This window comes from Muntiacus reevesi, chromosome 17 (genome assembly GCF_963930625.1).
Source record: "Muntiacus reevesi chromosome 17, mMunRee1.1, whole genome shotgun sequence".
NCBI lineage: Eukaryota > Metazoa > Chordata > Mammalia > Artiodactyla > Cervidae > Muntiacus > Muntiacus reevesi.
The window spans coordinates 10,342,076-10,366,914 of NC_089265.1; the positions used below are offsets into that span (position 1 = coordinate 10,342,076).

At 37.4% G+C, this 24,839-nt stretch overlaps 1 protein-coding gene across 1 annotated transcript; it reads left to right on the forward strand.

The window, feature by feature from the left end:
- The first annotated feature begins 1,700 nt into the window (after window positions 1-1,700).
- Window positions 1,701-24,219, forward strand: PBK (PDZ binding kinase). The gene is made up of 8 exons (XM_065907899.1): window positions 1,701-1,846; window positions 3,414-3,491; window positions 5,572-5,665; window positions 10,037-10,179; window positions 13,606-13,775; window positions 15,683-15,812; window positions 22,450-22,626; window positions 23,243-24,219. The coding sequence occupies exons 2-8, from the start codon at window positions 3,434-3,436 to the stop codon at window positions 23,440-23,442; spliced, it is 972 nt and encodes a 323-aa protein (XP_065763971.1). The 5' UTR covers window positions 1,701-1,846; window positions 3,414-3,433; the 3' UTR covers window positions 23,443-24,219.
- The last annotated feature ends 620 nt before the right edge of the window (window positions 24,220-24,839 follow it).

Sequence of the window (24,839 nt, forward strand, 5' to 3'; positions counted from 1 at the left end):
CACCTGTGTCAATATCCTCATCTCCCCAGGGTTTCTTTGCACAGGCAGTGCTTAATTAAGACGCTGTCAGGCTCTGGCTTTATTAGCCATAAGAATAGAAAACAGAGAGCTTGTAAAATTGTAGAACTTAATAAAAAGCATAGCAAATTATAGGTTTTTTTTTTAAAAGATGATGAAGTATATATTATGCCTCCGCAAAAAATAGCAGAATGAAAATAGAGGGAAGGTACTTCCCAGGTGGCTTAAATGATAAAGAATCCACTTGCAAATTCAGGAGATGCAGTTTGATCCCTGGGTTGGGAAGATCCCTTGAAGGAGGAAATGGCAATGCACTTCAGTATTCTTGTCTGGAACATCCCATGGACAGAGGAGCCTGGTGGGGGTACAGTCCATGGGGTGGCAAAGAGTGGGACATGGCTGAGCAACTGAACACACACACACAGAAAGAGACCATCTCTGCTTAGGAGAGGGTGGCCAAAAATGGGAGGGCCCTGAAGGTGGAGATGTGTGTGTGTGTGTGTGTGTGTGTGTGTGTGTGTGTGTGTGTGTGTGTGTGTGTGTATAAGAGGGAAGAGGTTTTGAACGCGTTTATTAAAGAGGAACTCTAAACTAAGCTTGAGTTCAAATCCTGACTCTACCGTTTATAGGCTCTGTGACTTTAGGAAAATTACTTAACCTCTCTGTGCCATTTGAGTTTCCTCATTTGCAAGAAATGGGCCTTACAACTATAGTTACCTACATTATAGTCTCCTTTGTATTGTGTTGGTGTGTGTTTCTTTCTTTGGACACTTCTCTACCCTTCCCTCATCCCCCTCTGCCTAAGCTCCTTCTGAGCAGGAGGGGGCTCTGTGACTTAATCATCTTTGTGTCCCTTTGAGTGACTGCTATAGTGTATCTTCTGCAGTGGGCATTCGATGCACATCCCACACATAGTAGGTGCTCTCTGGGCTTTCCTGGTGGCTCAGACAGTAAAGAATCTGCTTGCAATGCAGGAGACTTGAGTTCGATTCCTGGGTGGGGAAGATCCCCCGGAGAAGGGGGAAGATGCTCTCTAAATATTTGTTGAATAAATGAACATATCCCTTTGTGGCGCAGCAGGTAAAGAATCCGCCTGCAATGCGGGAGACCTGGGTTGGGAAGATCCCCTGGATAAGGGAAAGGCTACCCACTCTAGTATTCTGGCCTGGAGAATTCCATGGACTGTATGGGGTCGTAAAGAGTAGGACACGACTGAGCGACTTGCACTTTCACTTGAACTGAACGTAGTGATTACAAGAGGCAGCAAAATTTCTGAGTATGTTGCTACTCAAGACAAGTGCATTTTTAGTTATAGTGTTTCAAGGCCATATTTGTAATAAAAATGACAAAAGAACCATCACACATTCTGGGCACAGCGTTCGCTAATTGGGAAAGGATTTCAACCTAAATACAGGCATATATTTTCTTTTTAACTGAAGTTGTCCCTCTGAAAGGCTGACAGTGGCTGTAAAAGTCAGTTCGTCCTTTGCTGCGCTTCGCTACCTTTTATTTGGCTTACTATCCCTATTGGGTAGTAAGGTGGGATCGATGAACAGAGTGAAACGACTGAAAAAGAACAGGAACGGCGAATCCGGCTTGGTGTGTCCTTTGCGCCGCCCCGTAGTTCGCGATCGACGTAGGGGCGGTGCGTGCGCGATTTTGAAAGCCCGGCGGGTTCCCTTTGGAACAACGGTAGCCGAGTCCTTGTGTTGGCTGGTCGGACCCCTCACCCTCACCCCTGGCGACCGCGGAGTGTTGGGGGCCGCTCGGGACCAGTTTTCAAGACAGCCTTTCCCTGGACGTCTCGTCGTCCCACCTCGTGTCTCTGGTAAGGAGAGAGCTTTTAGGGGTCCTGCCGCGAGTGGGCCTGGCCCGGGGTCCCGCGCCTTCGAGCCGCGGCCTCTTTGCTTTTTTGACAACTTGGGGCCTTAAAGGAAGGTGGAAGACGTTGGGAATATGGCATTAAACTGGGAATTATCTTAAGAAGCATCTTGGAGACCCGGGTGCGCATCAGACTTAAGGGGTAGGGTGGGGATTCGAAGTAAGAAATCGCTCTTTTCTCAAATCAGAGCTTGACACTCTGTACTTTTACGGAAGCGCCTCAGTAGCCCGCCAGGCTCCTCTGTCCGTGGGATTCTTCAGGCAAGAATACTGGAGTTGGTTGCTGTTTTCTCCTCCAGGGGATTCTCTTGACCCAGGGATCGAACCTCCTGTATTGGCAGGCAGATTCTTTACCACTAATGCCACATGGGAAGCCCAGGTGCTCTTTATTAAGGCATATTAAATGGCTCAATGCAGCATTTAAGCAAAATGTTCTCTCTCCCTCCTAGTTTTTTATAGACAGTCCAGACGAGCTTACAGACAGGAACAGTTTGCTTTACAGTAAATCTAATACAACACCAAACCTTTTTTCAAAAGAAAAGTAAGTTTTTTTTAATAAAAAAGAATTTTTTAAGAAATATCTTACGAAAGAAAAAAAAAGCCTGGATTAACTTGCTTGTGTATGTACATTGTATTTTCATAGATAATTTTAAACGAATAGTTTATTGAGATGTAATTAACATATCATGAAATTCACTCTTTTGAAAGTGTACAATTAAGTGGTTTTTGGAATGGAGTTGAATATATTAAACCACTACCTAAGTTCAGAACATTTTCATCACCCCAAAAAAGAAGGCATACACCCAGTAGCAGTCACTCCACATTCTCTCTTCCCTTCAGCCCACAGCAACTACTCATTTATTTTGTGCGTGGATTTGCCTCTTCTGGATATTGTGTGGAAAAAGAATCATATATGTGGCCTCTTGTGTCTGCTTTCTTTCACTTGGCATAAGGTTTGCAAGATTCTTTCATGTTGTAGTATATATGAGTACTTCATTTCTTTTTATGACTAAATAATATTCCCTATGTAGAATATATACTCTGTTAAATAATATTTTATTGTGTGTAGTGTATGCCATATTTTCTTTATCCATTCATCATCTGATAGCTATTTCTGTTTCCTTTTTTTGACTGTTATGAATAATACTGCTTACAAAGCCAAGCTCTTAAAAGCATATAAAAAATCTGTTAATAATTACTCCTGGGAAGTGTGGGAGGGTGCTAGGTCATTTTTTCTTTTTTTAACCAAGGGCATATATTATTTTTTAAATAAAGACCTACAATCATTAATAGCATGACCTTGGGTATGTAGTTTTACTTTTACTTTATCTTTCTACCTCTCTGGGTTTCAGTTTTCTCATTGTAAATACAATTGGACTAAACATTTGTTATGGTCTTTTTCAGTTCTCAAATTTTTTGTAAATGAGTGACAGTATTATAGGAATTTTTTCTTCATGAATGAAAGATGTATTCTTTATAACTGCAGTGTACCTTTCTATTTATTTTTATCATAGGACTTTAAGTGATTATTACAATGGAAGAAACCAATAATTTCAAGACACCAAGCAGATTATCTGAAAAAAGGAAATCTGGTAAGATATAAAACCTTTCTTCATTGTTACTGATATCAGAAATGTCTTCATAGTATTATAGTTTAATCCTTTCATTGTTATCTATCACACAGGAACAATTTTAGTATAAGTCATCTTTATAATGTTGATCTTAAGAAATAAGACTTCTTTTATAGGTCAAAGTTTGGTCATCTGTGATCTAATTTTATTGACATTCTAGCAGAATTGTCGGTTTTCCCTGGTGAAGAAGCAACTTAACTTGAACCTCAAAGGAACTACTTTATCTTTCCCCCTCTATATATGGGAAGGGTATTTTCCAAGGCAATTCAGTAGACAGAGGGTAATCTGTCACTTCAATTTGACAAGACCTTTGAGCTTCCTTTTTTTGTGCTGCAGCCTGGAAAGTGTCTCTAAGCAGTAGGTTAGGGCAGTGATAGGACTCATCTCATTAGTTTCTCTCCTTTCAGAGTTTATAGTCCTGCCCTGCCTATTGTCAAGTATGTGAAAACCATTATACTTTGTCAGATTTTCTAGTTGTTCATGGCAAAAGGGCAATCCAAGAGCAGTTAATTGTTCATGAGCAAAAGTAGGACTACTTTATCTCATCCCCTTTAATAACCTTATACTACTTTGTAATATAGATATGCTATAATTATGACTCTAATGATGATTACTTTTAGGCTTTTCTTTTTTTTTTTTTTGTAGCCACAAAAGCAGATCCCACTATTCACATGCATGCATGCATTCACGTGTGTATATGGTGTCTTTGACTGCATGCTGTAGTGCAGGCATTAGCACACTTTTTGTAAATGGCAGATAGTAAATGGTTTAGGCTTTGTGGGTCATATAGGAACCCTTTTGGCATAGTGTTCTTCCTTTCTTCTTTCTTCCTTGCCTGCCTCCCTCCCTTCCTCCCTTCTTTCCTTGCTTTTTGCCTAAATTAGTCATTACTGTGATTGCTGAAAAATATTAATAAATTTATTTTCTTTGTGGTGCTTTGTATGTGTCTCTGTCTCCTGAAGTCCTGTTTATTGTCTCCAGAAGGCTCAGCTCCTGGAGAAGCTGAAGGTGTGTTTAGAAGGGTATGTGCCAGGAAGAGTTAGAAGTTTAGAGTCCAGACTAATGTTATCAAGTACACTGAATCTGTCTTTGTGTCCCCTGACTCCAGAGGAATAAGACAGTCCCTGGTGAGACTGCTGTCATTCTGTGTGGTGTCTATACCTTGGATTCTCGCATCTCCAGGATCTTGTCCCTAATTGTCTTTGTTCTAAGGCCGCCTCGGGTTCTTTTCTTTTCTGGACATGGAATCTAGTTCTTCTGTTTTGAAACCAGATTTAAATTCTTGACTCTGTAACCCTGGCTTCTTTAGCAAGTTGCTCTCTGGAATCCATTCCATGATAAGAGTTGTGCATAAATGCCTTGATGAGGGTGTGTAATTGAGAGGGTAGCTGGTTTGACTCTGTCTTGTCTTTTCTACTTTGAATCTGCTCTTCAGGGTGATCTTGGTGTTGGCTTGATTCGAAGTCATCCTCAGGTTCTGATCTTTTCTGGAATCAGTTCTAGCTCTTTGATTCTGAAACCAAATCTGGATTCTAGGCTCTTCAGTGTTATTAAAGGCAAGTCTTCATTTGGTAGCATAATCTGGATAAGGTTTTTGGTTAAAAGTGCTGATGAGGGTTTTCAATTGATCTGTGAATTTGGTATAGCTTCTCTCTATACTTTGTTGCCATGGTGTTGTCTGGAGGGTTGTCTTGGGCCATGTTGGAAGAGAGTCATGAAGTCTAAGGATTCAACCAAGAGACCTTCTTGATCTATTTTTTAATAACCTTTTTAAAATGTAAAAATCAATTCTTAGCTTATGGGTCATATAAAAACAGGCTGTTTTGCTGACCCCTGTTTAAGTGTTACTGTAGAATAGAGCTCCAAAAGTAGACTTGGTCAAAGGGTATCCATTGAAAGTTAGGACACATAGTGTCAGATTGCTTTGCAAGACTTTGCCAGTTAATTCTCTTAACAATGATTTGTTGAGAATGTTAGGGTACATCTGTGGAGGTCTTTTCAAATACTAATTTTATCTTTTATTTCTCTTTCTGACATTTAGCATTATGTTTAACTCCATGTATAAATATTCCTGCCTCTCCATTTATGCAGAAGCTTGGCTTTGGTACTGGAGTAAATGTCTACCTTATGCAAAGGTGAGTATAAGATTTCACGTTAACATTTTTACATGGAACCATAGTTATACTGTACTTAGAGACAAAAAGGAATGTGAAAATTCAAATATTTAGATCTGGAGTATGTTCATATTTTTGCCAGAGCTCTACCTGGTACATCTTTCTCCTAGCTTCCTCTTAATGGATTATTAAAGGAGAGGTAGTTTGTCAATTTTCCTTGGCTTGTGTAGGAGGGGGAAATGACAGAGGAAAGGGATTCCTGTGTGGTAATAACACAGGATTCTCAATAAGAAAACTTCAAAGAGGACACCAGTGTTGGGAGGTACCAGTGACTATTAATCCCTTCTATCTGGAGAGTTGCCTTCTCAGGATATTCTCTTCTAAAGAAATAAATATTTTTATTTTATTTATGTCATCATTGTTAAGTGAGAAGGGCAAATACCTGATTCTAAAGTAGGAAAATTGTATTATTAAAAGAAAAATGGAATACTAGAATAGATGCTAATAGCCAATAATATTACATATGACAGCAAACACATTTTGACAGAGTTGTTTCTTTTATTCATTACTCTGTACCTAGTTTCATGTTTATGAAGTGGCAAACAGTTATGTACTGTTTAGTGCTCCCTAGGAATTAGCCTGATTAGTCCAGGGCAGCATATCATTAGCTTCTTTAGGTTTATGTTGTTTCCAAATTGAAATACTTATTTGAATAAAAAGTTGGTGAATTGAGACTAGTATAGCGGTTATATATAAGTGGGTCTTCTTGAAGCATCTTTGGAGCTTAAACACCCCCTTTTGTGTGTTTGTCTACTGTTAGTTTTGTGAACTTCCATTTTTTTAATGTCTAAAACTCTTGTTTTAAGTTATTTTGAAAGAAAAACTTATCACAGTTTCGTGGCTAGTCTCATTTTTTTTCCTTAAAAAAGTTTTTTTTAGAATGTGGAGTGTGTTGTTAACAAAGTTACACTGTATGTGACTTAATTAGAAAGCTTCATTGGCAGTAGCAGTTCCCGCCTGACCCTCCCAGTCCTCCATGTGGCTCTGTTAGCTTGGGATTTTCCTTTATAGTAGCCTAGAGATTTCCTTGACATCTCTGGTGAATTGGATCCTCTGTTTTTCTTATTTCGTCTCTTAGTATTTCTTGGTTTACATCTCATGTGATTGAAGACATTTGTTAAGTGCCCCATGAAAAGATGCACAGAAGATACATTTTTGAGAATTTACTTTTCTAAAAATGTTTTCACTTTATACTTGTACTTGAGTGGCCTTTTTGTTTTTCTAGGTCAGAATTCTCATTCAGAAGTATGTTTTCCCTAGGATTTTGAGAACATTGTTCAACTGCTGCTGTTGAGAATTCTGAAGCCTCTCTGACTGCTGAGTCTTAATGTCTCTGTTCTATGTTATCTCTTCCTCCTGCTCTCTTGGAACCTTACATGGTCTCCTGTTTGTCACCACTGTTCTGAAGTTCACAGTGACATGCATGGGTATGGGCCTCTTGGAACCTGAAAATTGCTATTGAATTTTTGAGAGGTTATTTTTTAAAATTACTTTGTTGATCATTTTCACCCCTACTTTTCTGTTCTCTGTCTTGGAACTCCTATTGTTTGGATGTGGGATTTACTGGCCCAATCTGAAAGGTTGTTTCTGAATCACGCAAAGACGCCCGGTTCTTGGCCTCCAGAGGAGAATTCAATCTAGGGCCAGAGACGAGGCTGGATTGTTCAGAACTTTTGTGTGATAAAGTTTTATTAAAGTATAAAGGAGATAGAGAAAGCTTCTGACATAGACATCAGAAGGGGGTAGAAAGAGTACCCACTTGCTAGCCTTAGCACTGGAATTATATACTCTCCAATTAGTTATTACAGTGAATCAAAGGAATGCCTGGAGGTTGTAAAGACCTCACCAGACCTACTCCCATGATTTAACAGAATTAGCCAGAAGGTTTTTTCCAGAGACTGTCCTCAAGCAGGATACATTATCGTTATATAATCCTAAGGAATGTAGAGGAGAAAAAAAAGTTTGTCCTTTCTTCCTCCTTGAGAATTCCAGACCCCTCTCTCCATGGGGACCCCTAGACTTCTTATCAACCTGCCTAGGAGTTGACTCTCTCAAATCTTTGATCTACCTTTATTTTATTTGGTCTGTTTTTCTGTTTTCTCTTTTTGTTCTATTAATATTTTCTCGGAAATTTTCCCAACTTCACTTTCTGATACTCCTATTTCGCTTTTCATTTTTGTCTATCTTGTTTTTAATTATTTTGTTTTAAATTATTATCTTGTTTTTAACTATTATTATCTTAAAAAGTTTTCCTTTTTAAGATGGCATCCCATATCTTGTGGGGATGCTAGACATGTATATCTTGAACACAGGTATGTTCATGTGTGAAAACTCACTGAGCACTTCAGGCACATTTGGTCATGAATTACTCTGTTCCTGCATAGACCACAGGTTCTCAACTGTGTCAGTCTACCTCAGGCTAAATACCTTCTGCTTTTTCCCTTTCAAAGTCAAGTCTTTAGTCTTCAAACTGAAGTTTTTATTTCAGTGGTACCTGAGAGGGATCAAATTTGTATGTGTATGTTCATTTTAATTCAGAGTATATATTATTGACTGTTAAATTTGCACTGCTGGATTAAACCCAACATAGCTGTGATATATTATTATTTTTTAATAAACTGATAGAATCATTTTGCTATTGTTTAGAATTTTTACATCTCTAAATGAAATTGCCTTGTGATTTTTCTTTTTCTGTTGTCCCTGTTTGATTTTTGTTTTTTTAATTAAAGTTATGCTAGACTCATAGTCCCTTTTCATTCTAATCCCTGGAATGGTTTGTATGAAATGGAGTGTTTCTTTGTAGTTTAGTAAACTCAACTCTAAAATTATCTATGTTTTGTATTTCTTGTGGGAAGATTTTTAAACTCTTGATTATGTTTCTTCTTTCATCAGTTTTCTTAACTTTTTTAAAGAATTTGTCCATTTTACCTTTTTATTGGCTTAAACGTTTTAGTATTCACTTGAATATTCTTTAAATCTCTGCTGAATATGTCCCCATTTTTGTTGGCAGTATTGTTTGTGTCTCCTTTTGTTTTTTTCCTTGTGCAATCTCAACAGAAATTTGCCTGTTGTATTAGTATTTTCCGTGAACCATCTTTTAACTTGGCAACATTTTATTCAGATTACGTAAATAATATCCTTTTCATTCTGTAACCTACAGGGTTAGGATAGGATATAGGTAGGTTAAGATATACGGAAAAACTGAAGATGGACTTGCTTACTGAATTATAAATAATCAAGAGCTATGGGGTACCCCTTGAAACTTGAAAAATAAATCTTTATATTAAAAGAACATGGAAGAGGTTATTCCCAAATGCTATTGTTAACTAAAACTGGAGGTTTAAGAATAGTTTAAGTACACTTACACATGATAGGTGTATATGAATTGAGAAATCTAATGATCCTTTGAATACATGTTTTCTGATGTTAAAAAAAAGGTCCTCCAGTCACAGAGCTGTGCTCATGAGGTAGTACAGAGCTAAACGGATTCTTGGTTCCATCTCGTTTTATGTTCTTATGGTTGAACTTTCAATCTTTAACTTTTGAGGCTCTTTGACTTTTGTGCCCAAATGTTGCCTACATTGTGTTCTTTGTAATTGGCCATACTCATAAATGCCTACCTTATGGGGTGAACAAACCTTTCCCTGACTTCATTTTACCTGTTTGTTTATTTAGACCTCAAAACATATATACCTTACATGTTCTTAAACAGCTGCATCTTCCTAGAAAACAGACAGTTTACATTTTTTCCCTATTCATACGTTTATTATTTTCTCCCTAAACACATGTATATGGTGAGAAGTATATCAGATAAATTGGTTTGTCTGTTAGAGCCACAATATTTGTTGGTAAAAAACAGTCTGTTATTTGCATGATAACACAGGAGCCAAATGTATTTTGTACATCTCTTCTTTAAATTGTTTCTTAGACATTAATGTTTATTACTTTAACATTCTATAATTTATATCTGGTACATATAGTTAAATGCTTTTTAAGTAGTTGGTAGTTTGACATGATTGAATGAAAAATTAGAAAATACTATAGAAATTTTGAAGTTTAAAATCTATAACATTTCATCTTTTTCCTTCTACTTTTCTCTTTTTAACCCTTCCCTTCCAATATCAGACTTCTCTTGTAATCAGTAGATTTATCAGTTGTATGTACACAGTTAAAAAGGATGTATAACAGAAATGTTGCTAGTCTAAAACTTTAAAAGTTAAAAAAAAACCTAAAATACTCAAGTCTTTTTCAAAATGTGAAAGTTCTTATTAGTCATTTGAACTGTATTATGTATTAATCTTTCTGGACATTTTTGGTTACTTATTTTTTAAGATCTCCAAGAGGTTTGTCTCATTCTCCTTGGGCTGTGAAAAAGATTAATCCTAGATGTAATGATGATTATCAGAGTATGTATCAAAAGAGACTAACTGATGAAGCTAAGATTTTGAAAAGCCTCAACCACCCAAACATTATAGGTAAGTTCACATTTACTTAATAACAGTTATCTGGTATAGTATCTTGTTTATCCAGAAATGGTTTACATATTTTAACTGCTTACACTAATAAAAAATGAAGGGCGTGATGAAGTTTGGCAAGAATCAAATTAATGTAAACATTCTGAAATAAAAATTAGTGGGACTTCCCTGGTAATCTAGTGATTAGTACTCTGTGTTTCAGCTGCTGGGGAGTGTCAGTTTGATTCCTGGTCAGGGACCTAAGATCCTATAAGCTGTGTGGCTTGGCCAGGAAAAAAAAAAAAAAGTATATTTTTAGATGCAGCAAATTTGGAAAACTCAGCAGGGGCCACAGGACTGGAAAAGGTCAGTTTTCATTCCAATCCCAAAGAAAGGCAATGCCATAGAATGCTCAGAGTACCACACAATTGCACTTATCTCACATGCTAGCAAAGTGATGCTCAAAATTCTCCAGGCTTCAACAGTACGTGAACCATGATCTTCCAGAAATTCAAGCTGGATTTAGAAAAGGAGCAGGAACCAGAGATCAAATTGCCAACATCCATTGGATCATTGAAAAAGAAAGAGAGTTCCAGAAAAACATCTATTTCTGCTTTATTGACTACGCCAGAGCCTTTGACTGTGGATCACAACAAACTGGAAAATTCTTGGAGATGGGAATACCACACCACCTGACCTGCCTCCTGAGAAACCTGTATGCAGGTCAGGAAGCAACAGTTAGAACTGAACATGGAACAACAGACTGGTTCCAAATTGGGAAAGGAATATGTCAACGCTGTATATTGTCACCCTGCTTATTTAATTTATATGCAGAGTCAGTCAGTCAGTTCAGTCGCTCAGTCATGTCTGACTCTTTGCGACCCCATGAATCACAGCACGCCAGGCCTCCCTGTCCATCACAAACTCCTGGAGTTTACTCAAACTCATGTCCATCGAGTTGGTGATGCCATTCAACCATCTCATCCTCTGTCATCCCCTTCTCCTCCTGCCCCCAATCCCTCCCAGCATCAGGGTCTTTTCCAATGAGTCAACTCTTCTCATGAGGTGGCCAAAGTATTGGGAGTTTCAGCTTCAGCATCAGTCCTTCCAATGAACACTCAGGGTTGATTTCCTTTAGGATGGACTGGTTGGATCTCCTTGCAGTCCAAGGGACTCTCAAGAGTCTTCTCCAACACCACAGTTCAAAAGCATCAATTTTTCGGCACTCAGCTTTCTTCACAGTCCAACTCTCACATCCATACATGACCACTGGAAAAACCATAGCCTTGACTAGATGGACCTTTGTTGGCAAAGTAATGTCTCTGCTTTTTAATATGCTATCTAGGTTGCAAGCGTCTTTTAATTTCATGGCTGCAATCACCATCTGCAGTGATTTTGGAGCCCCAAAAAATAGTCGGACACTGCTTCCACTGTTTCCTCATCTATTTCCCATGAAGTGATGGGACCAGATGCCATGATCTTAGTTTTCTGAATGTTGAGCTTTAAGCCAACTTTTTCACTCTCCTCTTTCACTTTCATCAAGAGGCTTTTCAGTTCCTCTTCACTTTCTGCCATAAGGGTGAAGTCATCTGCATATCTGAGGTTATTGATATTTCTCCCAGCAATCTTGATTCCAGCTTGTGCTTCTTCCAGCCCAGCGTTTCTCATGATGTACTCTGCGTATAAGTTAAATAAGCAGGGTGACAATATATAGGCTTGACGTACTCCTTTCCCTATTTGGAACCAGTCTGTTGTTCCATGTCCAGTTCTAACTGTTGCTTCCTGACCTGCATATAGGTTTCTCAAGAGGTGGGTCAGGTGGTCTGGTACTCCCATCTCTTTCAGAATTTTCCACAGTTTATTGTGATCCACACAGTCAAAGGCTTTGGCATAGTCAATGAAGCAGAAGTAGATGTTTTTCTGGAATTCTCTTCCTTTTTCAATGATCCAGTGGATGTTGGCAATTTGAATATGCAAAGTACATCATGAGAAATGCTGGGCTGGATGAAGCACAAGCTGGAATCAGGATTGCCGGGAGAAATATCAACAACCTCAGATATGCAGATGACACCACCCTTATGGCAGAAAGTGAAGAGGAACTACATTAGAGCCTCTTGATGAAAGTGAAAGAGGAGTGAAAAAGTTGGCTTAAAACTCAACATTCAGAAAACTAAGATCATGGCATCCAGTTCCATTACTTCATGGTAAATAGATAGGGAAATAATGACAGACTTTATTTTTTTGGGCTCCAAAATCACTGCAGATGGTGACTGCAGCCATGAAATTAAAAGACGCTTGCAACCTAGACAGTATATTAAAAAGCAGAGACATTACTTTGCCAACAAAGGTCCATCTATTCAAAGCTATGGTTTTTCCAGTAGTCATGTATGTGAGAGTTGGGCCATAACGAAAGCTGAGTGCCAAAGAATTGATGCTTTTGAACTGTGGTGTTGGGAGAAGACTTTTGAGAGTCCCTTGGACTGCAAAGAGATCCAACCAGTCCATCCTCAAGAAAATCAGTCCTAAATATTCACTGGAAGGACTGATGCTGAAGTTGAAACTCTAATACTTTGACCACCTGAAATGAAGAACTGACTCATTTGAAAAGACCCTGATGCTGGGAAAGATTGAAGGTGGGAGGAGAAGGGGACAATGGAGAATGAGATGGTTAGATGGCATCACTGACTCAATGGACATGAGTTTGAGTAAACTCTGGGAGTTGGTGATGGACAGGGAGGCCTGGAGTGCTGCAGTCCATGGGGTCGCAAAGACTTGGACATGACTGAGCGACTGAACTGAAGTATATATTTAAAACTTCATGGAATAGATATAGTCATTATGGTATTGGTACCATGGAGAATTCAGGAATGTAAAATCTTCATTTATGTAATTTCCTTTTTTCATTTTTAATATAAGTAAGGCTGGTGAAACCATTATATTTAGGAAGGCTTGCTGCTGCTGCTGCTAAATCGCTTTAGTCATGTCCATTTCTGTGCGGCCCCACAGACGGCAGCCCACCCCTCCCCCGTCCCTGGGATTCTCCAGGCAAGAACACTGGAGTGGGTTGCCATTTCCTTCTCCAGTGCATGAAAGTGAAAAGTGAAAGGGAAGTCGCTCAGTCGTGTCCAACTCTTCACGACCCCATGGACTGCAGCCTACCAGGCTCCTCCATCCATGGGATTTTCCAGGCAAGAGTACTGGAGTGGGGTGCCATCGCCTTCTCTGAGGAAGGCATAGAGTATTAAAAAATATTTCAATTTGTGATACTGTTGGCAAACACTGAAGGAATTTAAAATTAGATCTACTAAACAGGTTTTGTAAGCACTAGCTGTTTCATTTTGTATTTGACAGTGTTAATCCAGATCTGTTTTTAGTCACATTACTGTAAAAGAATTAATACTTTTGTTTTTCCGTACTCCAGTAAGAAAATGACGTGTTTTCTTTAAGGTTACCGTGCTTTCACTAAAGCTAGCGATGGCAGTCTGTGTCTTGCTATGGAATATGGAGGTGAAAAGTCTCTGAATGACTTAATAGAAGAACGAAATAAAGATAGCCAGGATCCTTTTCCAGCAGCCATAATTTTAAAAGTTGCTTTGAACATGGCAAGAGGGTTAAAGGTAACTATGCTATTATGTTTTGAATGAGTTTTGTGAAACCTAAAAAAATGAAATTATTTACAATGTTGTGTTTAATTTTTGCTGTACAGCAAAGTGACTCAGTTATATCTCTTTTTTCATATTCTTTTCCATTGTAGTTTATCACAGGATATGAAATTTAATTTCCTGTTCTTTACAGCAGGACATTGTTGTATATCCGTCCTATATTTGGTAGTTTGCCTTTGCTAATCCCAAACTCCCAATCTTTCCCTCTCTCACCCAGCCTCCCCCTTGTCAGCTCCAGCTCTGTTCTCTATATTTGTGAGTCTGTTTCTGCTTTGTAAATAAGTTCATTTGTGTGTTTTATATTCCACATATAAGCAATATCATATAGTATTTGTCTTTCTGACTTAGTATGACTAAGTCCATCCATGTTGCTAGAAATGACATTGTTTCATTCTTTTTAATGGCTGAGTAATACTCCATTGTGAATGTGTGTGTATACCACATTTTCTTTATCTATTCATCTATGATGGACAGATACTAATACACCTAGTTACAAGGTGAAAATTTTTTTTCCAAGAGAGGGAGTTGCCTTAAATCTTTATAGAATCTTTCATACTGAAGAGTATACTGTTTTGATCAACCAAGTATTGTTAGAGGCCTTCACACTTTCACATGGCCTGAAATAACCCATGTCAGGAAGTTTTGCTTATAGAGATTACATGTTAGATTTAGTTAATTGGACTGTTGTTTAGTCATTATTCCTGGGGGTATATTCTAACCCTCTGTTGCTGTAAACAAGCCTTTCAAAGACTGCTTTGTGGGATGTTATTAGACATTGTGAATATACATCTATAGGTCAAGTGAAAAAACCCTTTCAGGGTTGTACAAATAAATTATTGTATCTTTGAGTTAGACATACTGTTAAAAATAAAAATTCTGTATCCTGAATAACTTAAGTAATCACGGCTCCAGAAAATTGTTGGATGACTCAAAAAACAGATTATGTAATGTAGTGATGTCAAGAGTTGCATGTTGAGTTCAAATAAAGTTGATTCATGAAATGTGAAAATGGAAAAAGGCAGTATTTCTAAATATATATATGTATTTTTAAATATATATTTTAATATGCTATAGAAAAACCTATTTTAAATAGGTCAGATAAGCTAATAATTTTAATCATTTAATAATTATTTTAAATGTGTATAATTATTTTAAATGTGTGTGTATAATAGATTTAATAAATTACATTATAAATATATTTGAGCATATTCAATTTAGGTTAACAGCATTTAAGTAAGCACAGTAAGTGTTCCAAGTTCAATACCAAGAATTGTTTCTGCATCTTTTGCAGGGCCAAGTCATGGAGTGTAGATGCCTAAATGCTGATGAATGAAAAAATAACTGTTTTGTAGGATGTTTTTGATTATGGATGAATATTATCACTTGTCATTTCTAAGAAACGGTTAAAGTATATAGCCTTAGATTACATTACTGCTTCCTCTTTTCCTTGTGAAGTATGTGTAGCATTATCTCAATAATTTGTTTGCAGAAACTGTCATTGTGAAGGTTACAAAATTATTTCTAAAATAATTGTACATTTTGTAAAATTGTAGTACATTTTGAAATCTGCAGTATCAGTCTTTGATGTATAAGTATGTGAGTTTGGCTTGAAAATTAAAAGTTGGCTTATCTGTAAATAGACATCAATTTCCAAAGAATCTTTTAGATTTCTGGTGAGTATGGTAGACTAAGAGATGGCATGGGATGGTCCCTTTTCTAGCATCAAATAGTTTGAAATGATAGACAGATAGAAGTCTGTATGTTAGGCAGGGAGTTCAGGTTGTTGTTTTTGTTTGAAAGTTATACACTTTTTTATTAGTTTGTATTTTTGCTCAGATGTTTTAAATTTTTCACTATTTTAGTATCTGCACCAAGATAAGAAACTGCTCCATGGAGATATAAAGTCTTCAAATGTTGTTATTAAAGGTGATTTTGAAACAATTAAAATCTGTGATGTAGGAGTCTCTCTTCCATTGGATGAAAATATGACTGGTAAGCAGAATTCTATTTTAAACTGGTTTCTGTACAGTTTTTAAGTTTTTATTAATTACATATTTAAAAATAATAACTTCACATTCTTCAAAAATCAAAAACTATTAATAAAGTGTGTAATAAAAAATCTCTCTTCTTTTCTGTCTCTGTTCTACTCAGCCTCCAGCCCCTTCCCTTACCACATATACAATATAAATTATTGGTTTCTCATTAGTATATATTTTAATTGAAGAAACATGGAGAAGTGTTTCTAACCTGGATTGGGATTTTAAGTGGTAAAAGATCTGGGAATAGAAAATAAAATTTTTATGTTTTATAAAGAAATTCATTTAGCATCAGCATAATGACAAGATTTGGGAAACTGCTAGAAAAAACTGGAATGGGAGTAGAAGAGGATTACTAACTAAGGCCAGTCTTCTGCGCTTTGCCCCTTAGCCCACCCCACCTCATTCTTCTCTTTATTGTGAATACTAACCATTCTCTTCTTAGGGAATTTAAGGTATGTTCTTTCTTTCTTTCTTTTTTTTTTAAATACATTCTTTTTCTAAAATATTCTTTTCCATTATGGCTTATCATAGGATATTGAGTACAGTTTTCTGCTGTACAGTAGGACCTTGTTGTTTATCCATTCTTTATATAAAAGTTTACATTTGCTAACCCCTGTGTCCCACTCCATCCCTTCCCCAGCCCCCTTCCCCTTGGCAACCACTGGTGTGTCTTCTGTACCAATGATTCTGTTTCATCGGCAGGTACATTTGTCTCATATTTTAGATTCCACATATAAGTGATATCATATGGTATTTGTCTTTTTCTCTTACCTCACTTAGTGTGATAATCTCTAGTTGCGTCCATGTTGCTACAGATGGCGTTATTTCATCCTGTTTTATGACTGAGTAGTATTCCATTGCATATATGTACCATGTCTTCTTACCCATTCATCTGTCAGTGGCCATTTCGGTTGTTTCCACATCATGGCTATTGTGAACGGTGCGGCTGTGAGCCTAGTGGTGTATGTGTCTCTTTGAATCTATTTTGGTCTGGATACACGCCCAGGAGTGGGATTACTGGGTCATGTTTTTAGTTTTCCTGAGAAACCCCCATACTGTTTTCCACAGTGACTGTACCAACTTGCATTCCCACCAACAGTGTAGAGGGTTCCCTTTTTTTCACATCCTCTCTAGCATTTGTTATTTGTAGGCTTTTTAATAATGGCCACTCTGACCCGTGTGAAGGTGGTACCTCGTTGTAGCTTTGATTTTCATTTCTCTTAATAGTGATGTTGATCATCTTTCCACATGCCTGTTGGCCATGTGTATTTTTTATTTGGAGAAATGTTGGTCTGTTTAGATCTTCTGCCCGTTTTTCTATTGGGTTTGTTTTTGTTGTTGTTGAGTTGTATGAGCTGTGTGTGTGTTTTGGAAATTAATCCCTTGTGAATTGCATTGTTTGTAAATATTTTCTTCCATTCTGTGGGTTGTCTTTTCATTTTGCTTATGATTTTTGCTGTGCAAAAGCTTGTAAGTTTGATTAGTTCCCATTTGTTTATTTTTGTTTTTATTTTTATCACCTTGGGAGACTGACCTAAGAAAACATTGGTATGATTTATGTCAGAGAACATTTTGCCTATGATCTCTTCTAAAGAGTTTATGGTGTCTTATGTTAAGTCTTTACGGCATTTTGAGTTTTGTGGATGGTGAGGGGGTATGTTGTAACTTCATAGGGCTGTACAACTTGCCTAGCACCACTTGTTGGAGAAACTGCAGGGAATTTAAGATATGTTCTTGATGAGGAACAGAGCCAAAATCCAGAAGCCTCAAAGAAAGCCACTGCTTTCAACATATTGTTTAATAAATGACATTTAAATTTGCCTCTTTATATAAACAGAAAGGGTGTGTGTGTGTGAGTCGCGCGGTCATGCCCGATTCTTTGTGACCTCATGGACCATAGCCTGACAGTCTCCTCTGTCCATGGGATTCTCCCGGCAAGAATACTGGAGTGGGTTGCTGTTCCTGTCTCCAAAATATAAGGTATAGGGGAGGCTAATACTGTTTATAACTTACGTACCTCTTAATTTCCAGTTAAAGTCTACAAGTTGAATTGAAGGAAAGCACCAAGATAAATAAATTGACCTCATAATGATGTCTGTAGTCAATAAAGGTAGAACTGGCATGAACCCTTAGGCCAAATAACTGGTACGAGGTTGTAACTTTAGTAAATAAAGGGAGAAATTATCAAAAAGAATAAAAATAAGATTTTAGCCTAATTGTCTCAATCATTAATAGATCTAATAGAAAAACTAAGATGTAGAAGATCTAAGTAAATAATAAGTTCATTTTCTATGCATTAGAATATTTATTAAAATTGACCATATACTGGTTAGGTTACAAAAGAAAACCTCAAGTTACAAAAGTAGGAATAGATTAAAGATTAACATTCATTATCCTCAGAGCTATAAATACAGAAATTCATGTACAGTTGGAAATAAAAACTCAGTTTTTTCAGGAATCTAAAATATTTGTAAATAGTCCTTAGCTGAGAAGAAGTGAAATTCCAGTTACACACTATTTAGAGAATAATGAGAATGTAAGAGCAAATCAAAACCTATTTGATATGGTCCAAAAGTACTCAAAGGAAAACACTGTCATTATTTAACCTTTATGAAACTGAGTTTTCAGCTGAAATTAGAAAAAAAAAAAAAATGAAACCCCAGAAGAAGAAAGCAGAAATGAATTAAAAATCTACAAATTTTGCAATATCCCAATATAATCTATGTTATTATAGAACATGTCAAAGAGAATATAGAGATTATCCTTGAGGATACATGTTCAAACACAGCCAGGAAAATTCTGTGAAAAAGTGTTGAGTAGGAATTTTCTTGATGAGATGTTAAGTATTATGAAACTGTAGTAAGTGACACTAATGCCAAACTAGACAGAAAATTTCAACATAAGAGTCAAAAGATAGTTCCCAAATATATGAGATTTGTTATATGATAAAGGTGACATTTTTGTATTAGTGGGAAAAGAGGTAGTTAAATTAGTAAATGATGGTATCTTTATTTTAGAGAAAGTTGTTTTCTGTTCTCACACTCTAATCTCTGTAGATTGAAGATTTTTTAAAAAGTAACAGAAAAAATTGTTGGTAAATATTTCCTTAATGTTGGGCTTAAGAAGGATATGAGAGGCAGAAACCACTTTTTAAAAGAAGTCATGACTACTAAAAAAGTCATTGAAAAATTTCCCCATTCTAGTATGAGCAAGAGTTTAGGTTAACATACTCTCATGCACTGCATAGAAGTCATAATTTATCATTCAGGTTAAGATCAGTTTTGCTATGGTAACATAAACCCTCAAAAACCTCAGTACCTTAAAATAAGCAAGGCTCATTTTTCAAGCTGCATGTCCACTAGGCCTGTGTTCCATGTCATTCTCACATCAGGACCTAACACACTAGGGTGTCTGTTGTATGGAATACTGCTGTCACTGTGTCCATCACTGTGGAAGGTAAAAAATTCTAGAACTGCACTGTCCACTGCAGTTTTTTTGGTTGTTGTTTAGTCACTCAGTCGTGTCTGACTCTTTGTGACCCTGTGGACTGTAGCCTGCCAGGTTCCTCTGTCCGTGGGACTTCCCAGGTGAGAATACTGGAGTGGGTTACCATTTCCTTCTCCAGGGGATCTTCCTGAACCAGGAATTGAACCCACATCTGCTGCATTGCAGGCTGAGTCTTTACTACTGAGGTACCAGGAAGCCTGTCTACTACAGTAGCCACTAGCTATGTATGGCTATTTAAATTAATTAATATATTAAAAAGTCTTTAAATTCATTTTCTCAGCCACTTTAGCCACATTTCAAGTGCTCAGTAGCTATATGTGGTTAGTGACTACCATACAGGACAATACAGATGAAGAACATTTTTATCATCACCAAAGTTCTGTTGTACAGTGCCACCCTAGAAAGTCTTGCCCTGACAATGAAATGCCCCAGTTCAGAAATGACCTAAGTCACTTCTTTGACAAGTCACTGCCCTGAACTAGTCAAATGGCTTCACCCAAGAACATGACAGGCCAGAAAGTGTGGTCCTCCTATGTGTCTAGAAGGTAGTCCTGTGTACGCAGATGGTGGGGAATAGCAATAGTAATTACCACAGTGTGTAGCCTTTTCACAGGGCAGTTTAGATATATGTATTTTCTCTGAAAAACAACCCTTAAAAATGTTTATGCCCTTTAGTCCTGTAATTCCATTCCCAAGAACACATTATAAAAAAAATTGGGCAGTATGGGTATTTTTTACATTAATCTGTTATATTAATTTCTGCAAAAGTCAGAAGCTAGGACTAGGCTTACAGAAGAGTTGTAACAGAAGAATCAAAACCCATGCACCCTTGAAAACAAAGCATACTAAAAACAGCAAGAATTCTAGTAAACATGCTAACACCTTAGATTTTCACTGCCAGGCAGCATCAGTCCTGTACAGCTGTGAACCCTGTGTTTGTGCTTCCTTGAAGGTAACTATGATGGCATTTACTGTCAATAAATAAAAAGCTAAATTAAAAATTCCCCTGTCACTTAAATGTGGAGTCTTCCCCAGTGACTCAGTGGTAAAGAATTCGCCTGCCAATGCAGGAGACACAGGAGACACGAGTTCAATCCCTGGGTTTGGAAGATCCCCTGAAGAAGGAAATGGCAACCCATTCCACTATTCTTGCCTGTAGATTGGTGGGCTACAGTCCATGGGGTCACAAAGAGTCGACAGGACTGAGCAACTGAGCATACACTTAGGAAATCTAAAAAATAAACAAGTGAATATCACAAAAAAGATGTGGAGAACAAACTGGTGATTACTAGTGGGAAGAGGGAAGTAACAAGAAAAGGATAGGGAATTAAGAGACACACACTACTATGTATGAAATAAATAAGCTACGAGGATACATTGCTATTGTTGTTCAGTCGGTAGGTCATGTCTGACTCTGCTACCCCACGGACCGCAGCACACCAGGCTCCTCTGTCCTTCACTGTCTCCTGGAGTTTGCTCAGATTCATGTCCATTGAGTCAGTGGTGCTATTTATCCATCTCATCCCCTGGTGCCCCCTTGTCCTTTTGCCTTCAGTCTTTTCCTGATGAAAAGTCCATATGTTAATGATGGTAATTTCTGGGTTGATTATTTACCAAATATTTTTATTAGTATGTATAGTCAGGTACTGTGCTAGGCACTATATAGAGGAAAAAAGGACACAGTCCTTCCCCTTTAAGGATTCCTAATCTAGATGGAAGGTACCTCAGCAGCCACCTTGTTGTCAGATGACTGTTGCCGGTATGGCAGTGCTTAAGTTCAGGTAACGCTTATTTTACTTAATAATGTTGCCAAAGTGTATAGTGATGCTGGCGATTCAGATGTGCCAAAGAAAAGCCATAAAGTGCTTCCTTTAAGTGAAAAGGTGAAAGCTCTAGACTTAATAAGGAAAGAAAAAAAAATTGGATGCTGAGTTTGCTGAGATCTGCTGCAACTTGTATCTGTGAAATTTTGAAGTAGGAAAAATATTCATACTAGTTTTGCTATTACACCTCAAACCTTAAAAGTTATGGCCACTGTGTGTTGTAAGTGCATGGTTAAGAAGAAGGCACACATTTGCACAGTAAGATAATTTTGATAGTGAATACATTCTCATAACTTTTATGAGAGTATATTGTTATTGTTCTATCTTATTATTTTTGTTGTTACTCTTACAGTGCCTAATTTATAAATTAAACTTTATTAAAGATGTGCATGTATAGGGAAAAAATACTATATATATATATGGTTTGGTACTGTCCTTAGTTTCAGGCATCCGCTGGGGATCCAGAAATGTATCCCCCAGGGATAAACGAGAGGAGGGGGGGCGCTACACCAAAAAGCATAAAATAATTGAATAAGTCGAACCAAAAGTCCGACCTTTTTATTGAACACCATAAAACTTCACTGAGAGCATTAAGACGTTAAGTAAGTGAGAGATCATGATTATGGACCAACAATACTGTTAAGATGTTAATTCTTCCCAGATTGATCTAGTGATTCAGTCTAATCCCAGTTTCAGCTAGAAAGCTGGCCGTCTCATGACAATTGAGAAGTTGCCTCTGACATTTAAATGGAAACACGAGTGGACCTGTGTCATTCCTGGGCAGAGAAGCTTTAAAAGCCTCTGTGTAATTCCACCCATTCCCTCTTTCCTGATCTAGCAATCCTAGACGCAGGGAAGTGGTCATCTCTCAGCTGAGACAGCACAGTTTGAAAAAGGAAGAAACAAACAGAGAGTAGGTGATGCGCTCGGGGTCACAGAGCTTGCACGGGTCTTTGAACCTGGGTGAGGCAGTCTGGCTCAAGTCTGTGCTCCAGACATCCACAATCTACGTTTGTGCCCCATTCTAAGAGAATTGTTTCTCTACACCCTTCCTACTGACTAGCTTTTTGAATATTTAACAATCTGATAGAGAAAACCTCTTTTTACAAGGTTGAATGTATTTTCATGTTTACTGGCTATATTTATTAACCTTTAAACTACCTGTTAGATAACTTGCCCACTTTTCTTTGGGTTGTTTGCCTTTCTTAGTGGTTTCTGGTGCTTGCCCTTTTGATCAGTTTGCCTATATCTTGTTTTCAGTGACTGACCCCGAGGCCTGTTACATCGGCACTGAGCCTTGGAAACCTAAGGAAGCTCTGGAGGAGGATGGTATTATTACTGACAAGGCAGACATATTTGCCTTTGGTCTTACTCTGTGGGAAATGATGACTTTATCTATTCCACACATTAATCTTCCAGATGATGATGATGATGAAGGTATAACTACATGTTTTTAACATAAATCCCAATCTCTCAGTTTGAACTAAGGAATAATTTATAAATTGGGGCTTCCCTGGTAGCTCAGATGGTAAAGAATCTGCCTGCAATGTGGGAGACCTGGGTTTGATCCCAGGTAAAGAATCCGCCTGCAGTGTGGGAGACCTGGGTTCTTCCCCTCCAGGGAAGATCCTCTGGAGAAGGGAATGGCTACCCATCCCGGTATTCTTTCCTGGAGAATTCCATGAACAGAGGAGCCTGGTGGGCTAGTTCTTGGGGTTGCAGGGTCAGACACTGGTTTAACCTCATACAAATGAGATGTATAGAGAACAGGGAGATAAATTGAGAAAATCCAGAGGAGCAAGAAGTTACCTTAAAAACTCCTCTTGCCTGAGACAATGATTAGAAAGCTACCCTAGTAAGGGGGTTGGGGTTGCTAACCTTTAATTCCCTGACAATAATTAATCTACACCGTGGCAGGACAGTTGAAGAGACTGTCTCTGTAAAATGAAAAGCATATTGGATGATGAATTATTTCAGGACAGTGAGCTTGAGCAGTTGTTAAACTTTTCCATGATTTAAAGTGATTTTAATTGTTTAACTCCTTCATGAGCAGATAAAACTTTTGATGAAAGTGACTTTGATGATGATGCATACTATGCAGCTTTGGGAACTAGACCACCTATTAACATGGAGGAACTGGATGAAACGTACCAGAAAGTAATTGAGCTCTTCTCCGTATGCACTAATGAAGATCCTAAAGACCGTCCTTCTGCCGCGCGCATTGTTGAGGCTTTAGAAGTGGATGTCCAGTGATCACCTCATACCCATGACTGCTGGAGCCTCAAGTATGGCTCATGTATATAGCTGTTCTGTTTACCATGATACATTTATGTAGTTATTATGACGATCCATAATTATTAGATGGAAGGGGCCTATTTTAGGACCATAGATAGCACCTTATTAACATTTGAACAACTGTTTGTTATAAAGGTAGTTCATGTATGCTTATGTTAATAAGCATTTAAAATTGTAGAGGGTTTTCTATAAAGTTTAAGAAACTACTAAAAAATTTGAACTTGTTTATATAGATTTAAAATAGTGCTGTAAAACTGAGGTCTAACATTAATTTGGGTTGAGTGACTTTTATTGATGATCTTTCTCAGATGTTCTCTATTTTAATGGATCTACTGAAATTAGCACTTTGTATATTACAAAATAAGTCTACATTTGCTTACCTCTTAAAACCTTTTACTGGCCTTTCTTGGTTGATGTTCTTACTAAATAGGATCACTGAGACCAGAGACCTGGGATATGGCTCATAAGAGGAGTTCCCTGGGTATATCCAAACATTTTTGGTTAAGGCTTGTCTTGTTCCAGAGCTTTGGTTTTTGCTTTGTTGAATGCATTTTCTGTACTGGTATCTTTAATATTTTTATTTACTGATCTATATCTTAAGCATATCACAGTATTGGTGTAAATAAAATTCTAATAGGACAATATAGAATAAAGGACATGTCAGTTACCCAAAGGTGTGTTATCTTATTTTGTACTCCATTGTATTGAGTGTTGTCATTAAACTTATTGAGTGAACGTTAGTAGGTTTTTTCCTCTTTCTTGGCCTTATGTTAATCTGTAAAATGAGAGTGATTTGAATCCTTATTTTCTACCTGTGAGCCACATCTCCCTGAGATTTTTCAAGTACTGAATTGTGCTTCTCAATCTAGGGTAAAAATTACTGTCATGTGGGGGATCTTAGATTAAGAACCACTGCACTCTGGGCTTTAAAAAATTCTGGAATTCAACAGAAGGTTCCTTTTAGTATGAATTGTATCAAGCAATACTATACACATCATTAATGGTTTATCTTCTGTTAAAACATCATTAAAGTGTCAAGAAAGTGGATGGAAAACTATATATAAAAAGCATGCTGCTGAAGTTGTGCTTATGTTATAGTCTCAAATGCTACATGAGAAAAGGCTGAAAAATTGGTGAGTCTAGGAAAAACCAAGACTCCTTTCCAATAGCAAATAAATGAGCAGAAATTTTAAAACAATACCTATCATAGAAAATAGAAAACAAACATAATAGGGTCAACAATGCCAAAAGTTGGGTCTTCCAAAATCTGAAAGATTGATAAGCCCCTATCAGATCTCATCCAGAGAGCAAAAAAGACGTCAAGACAGAAACATCACTGCAGATCCTATACATAC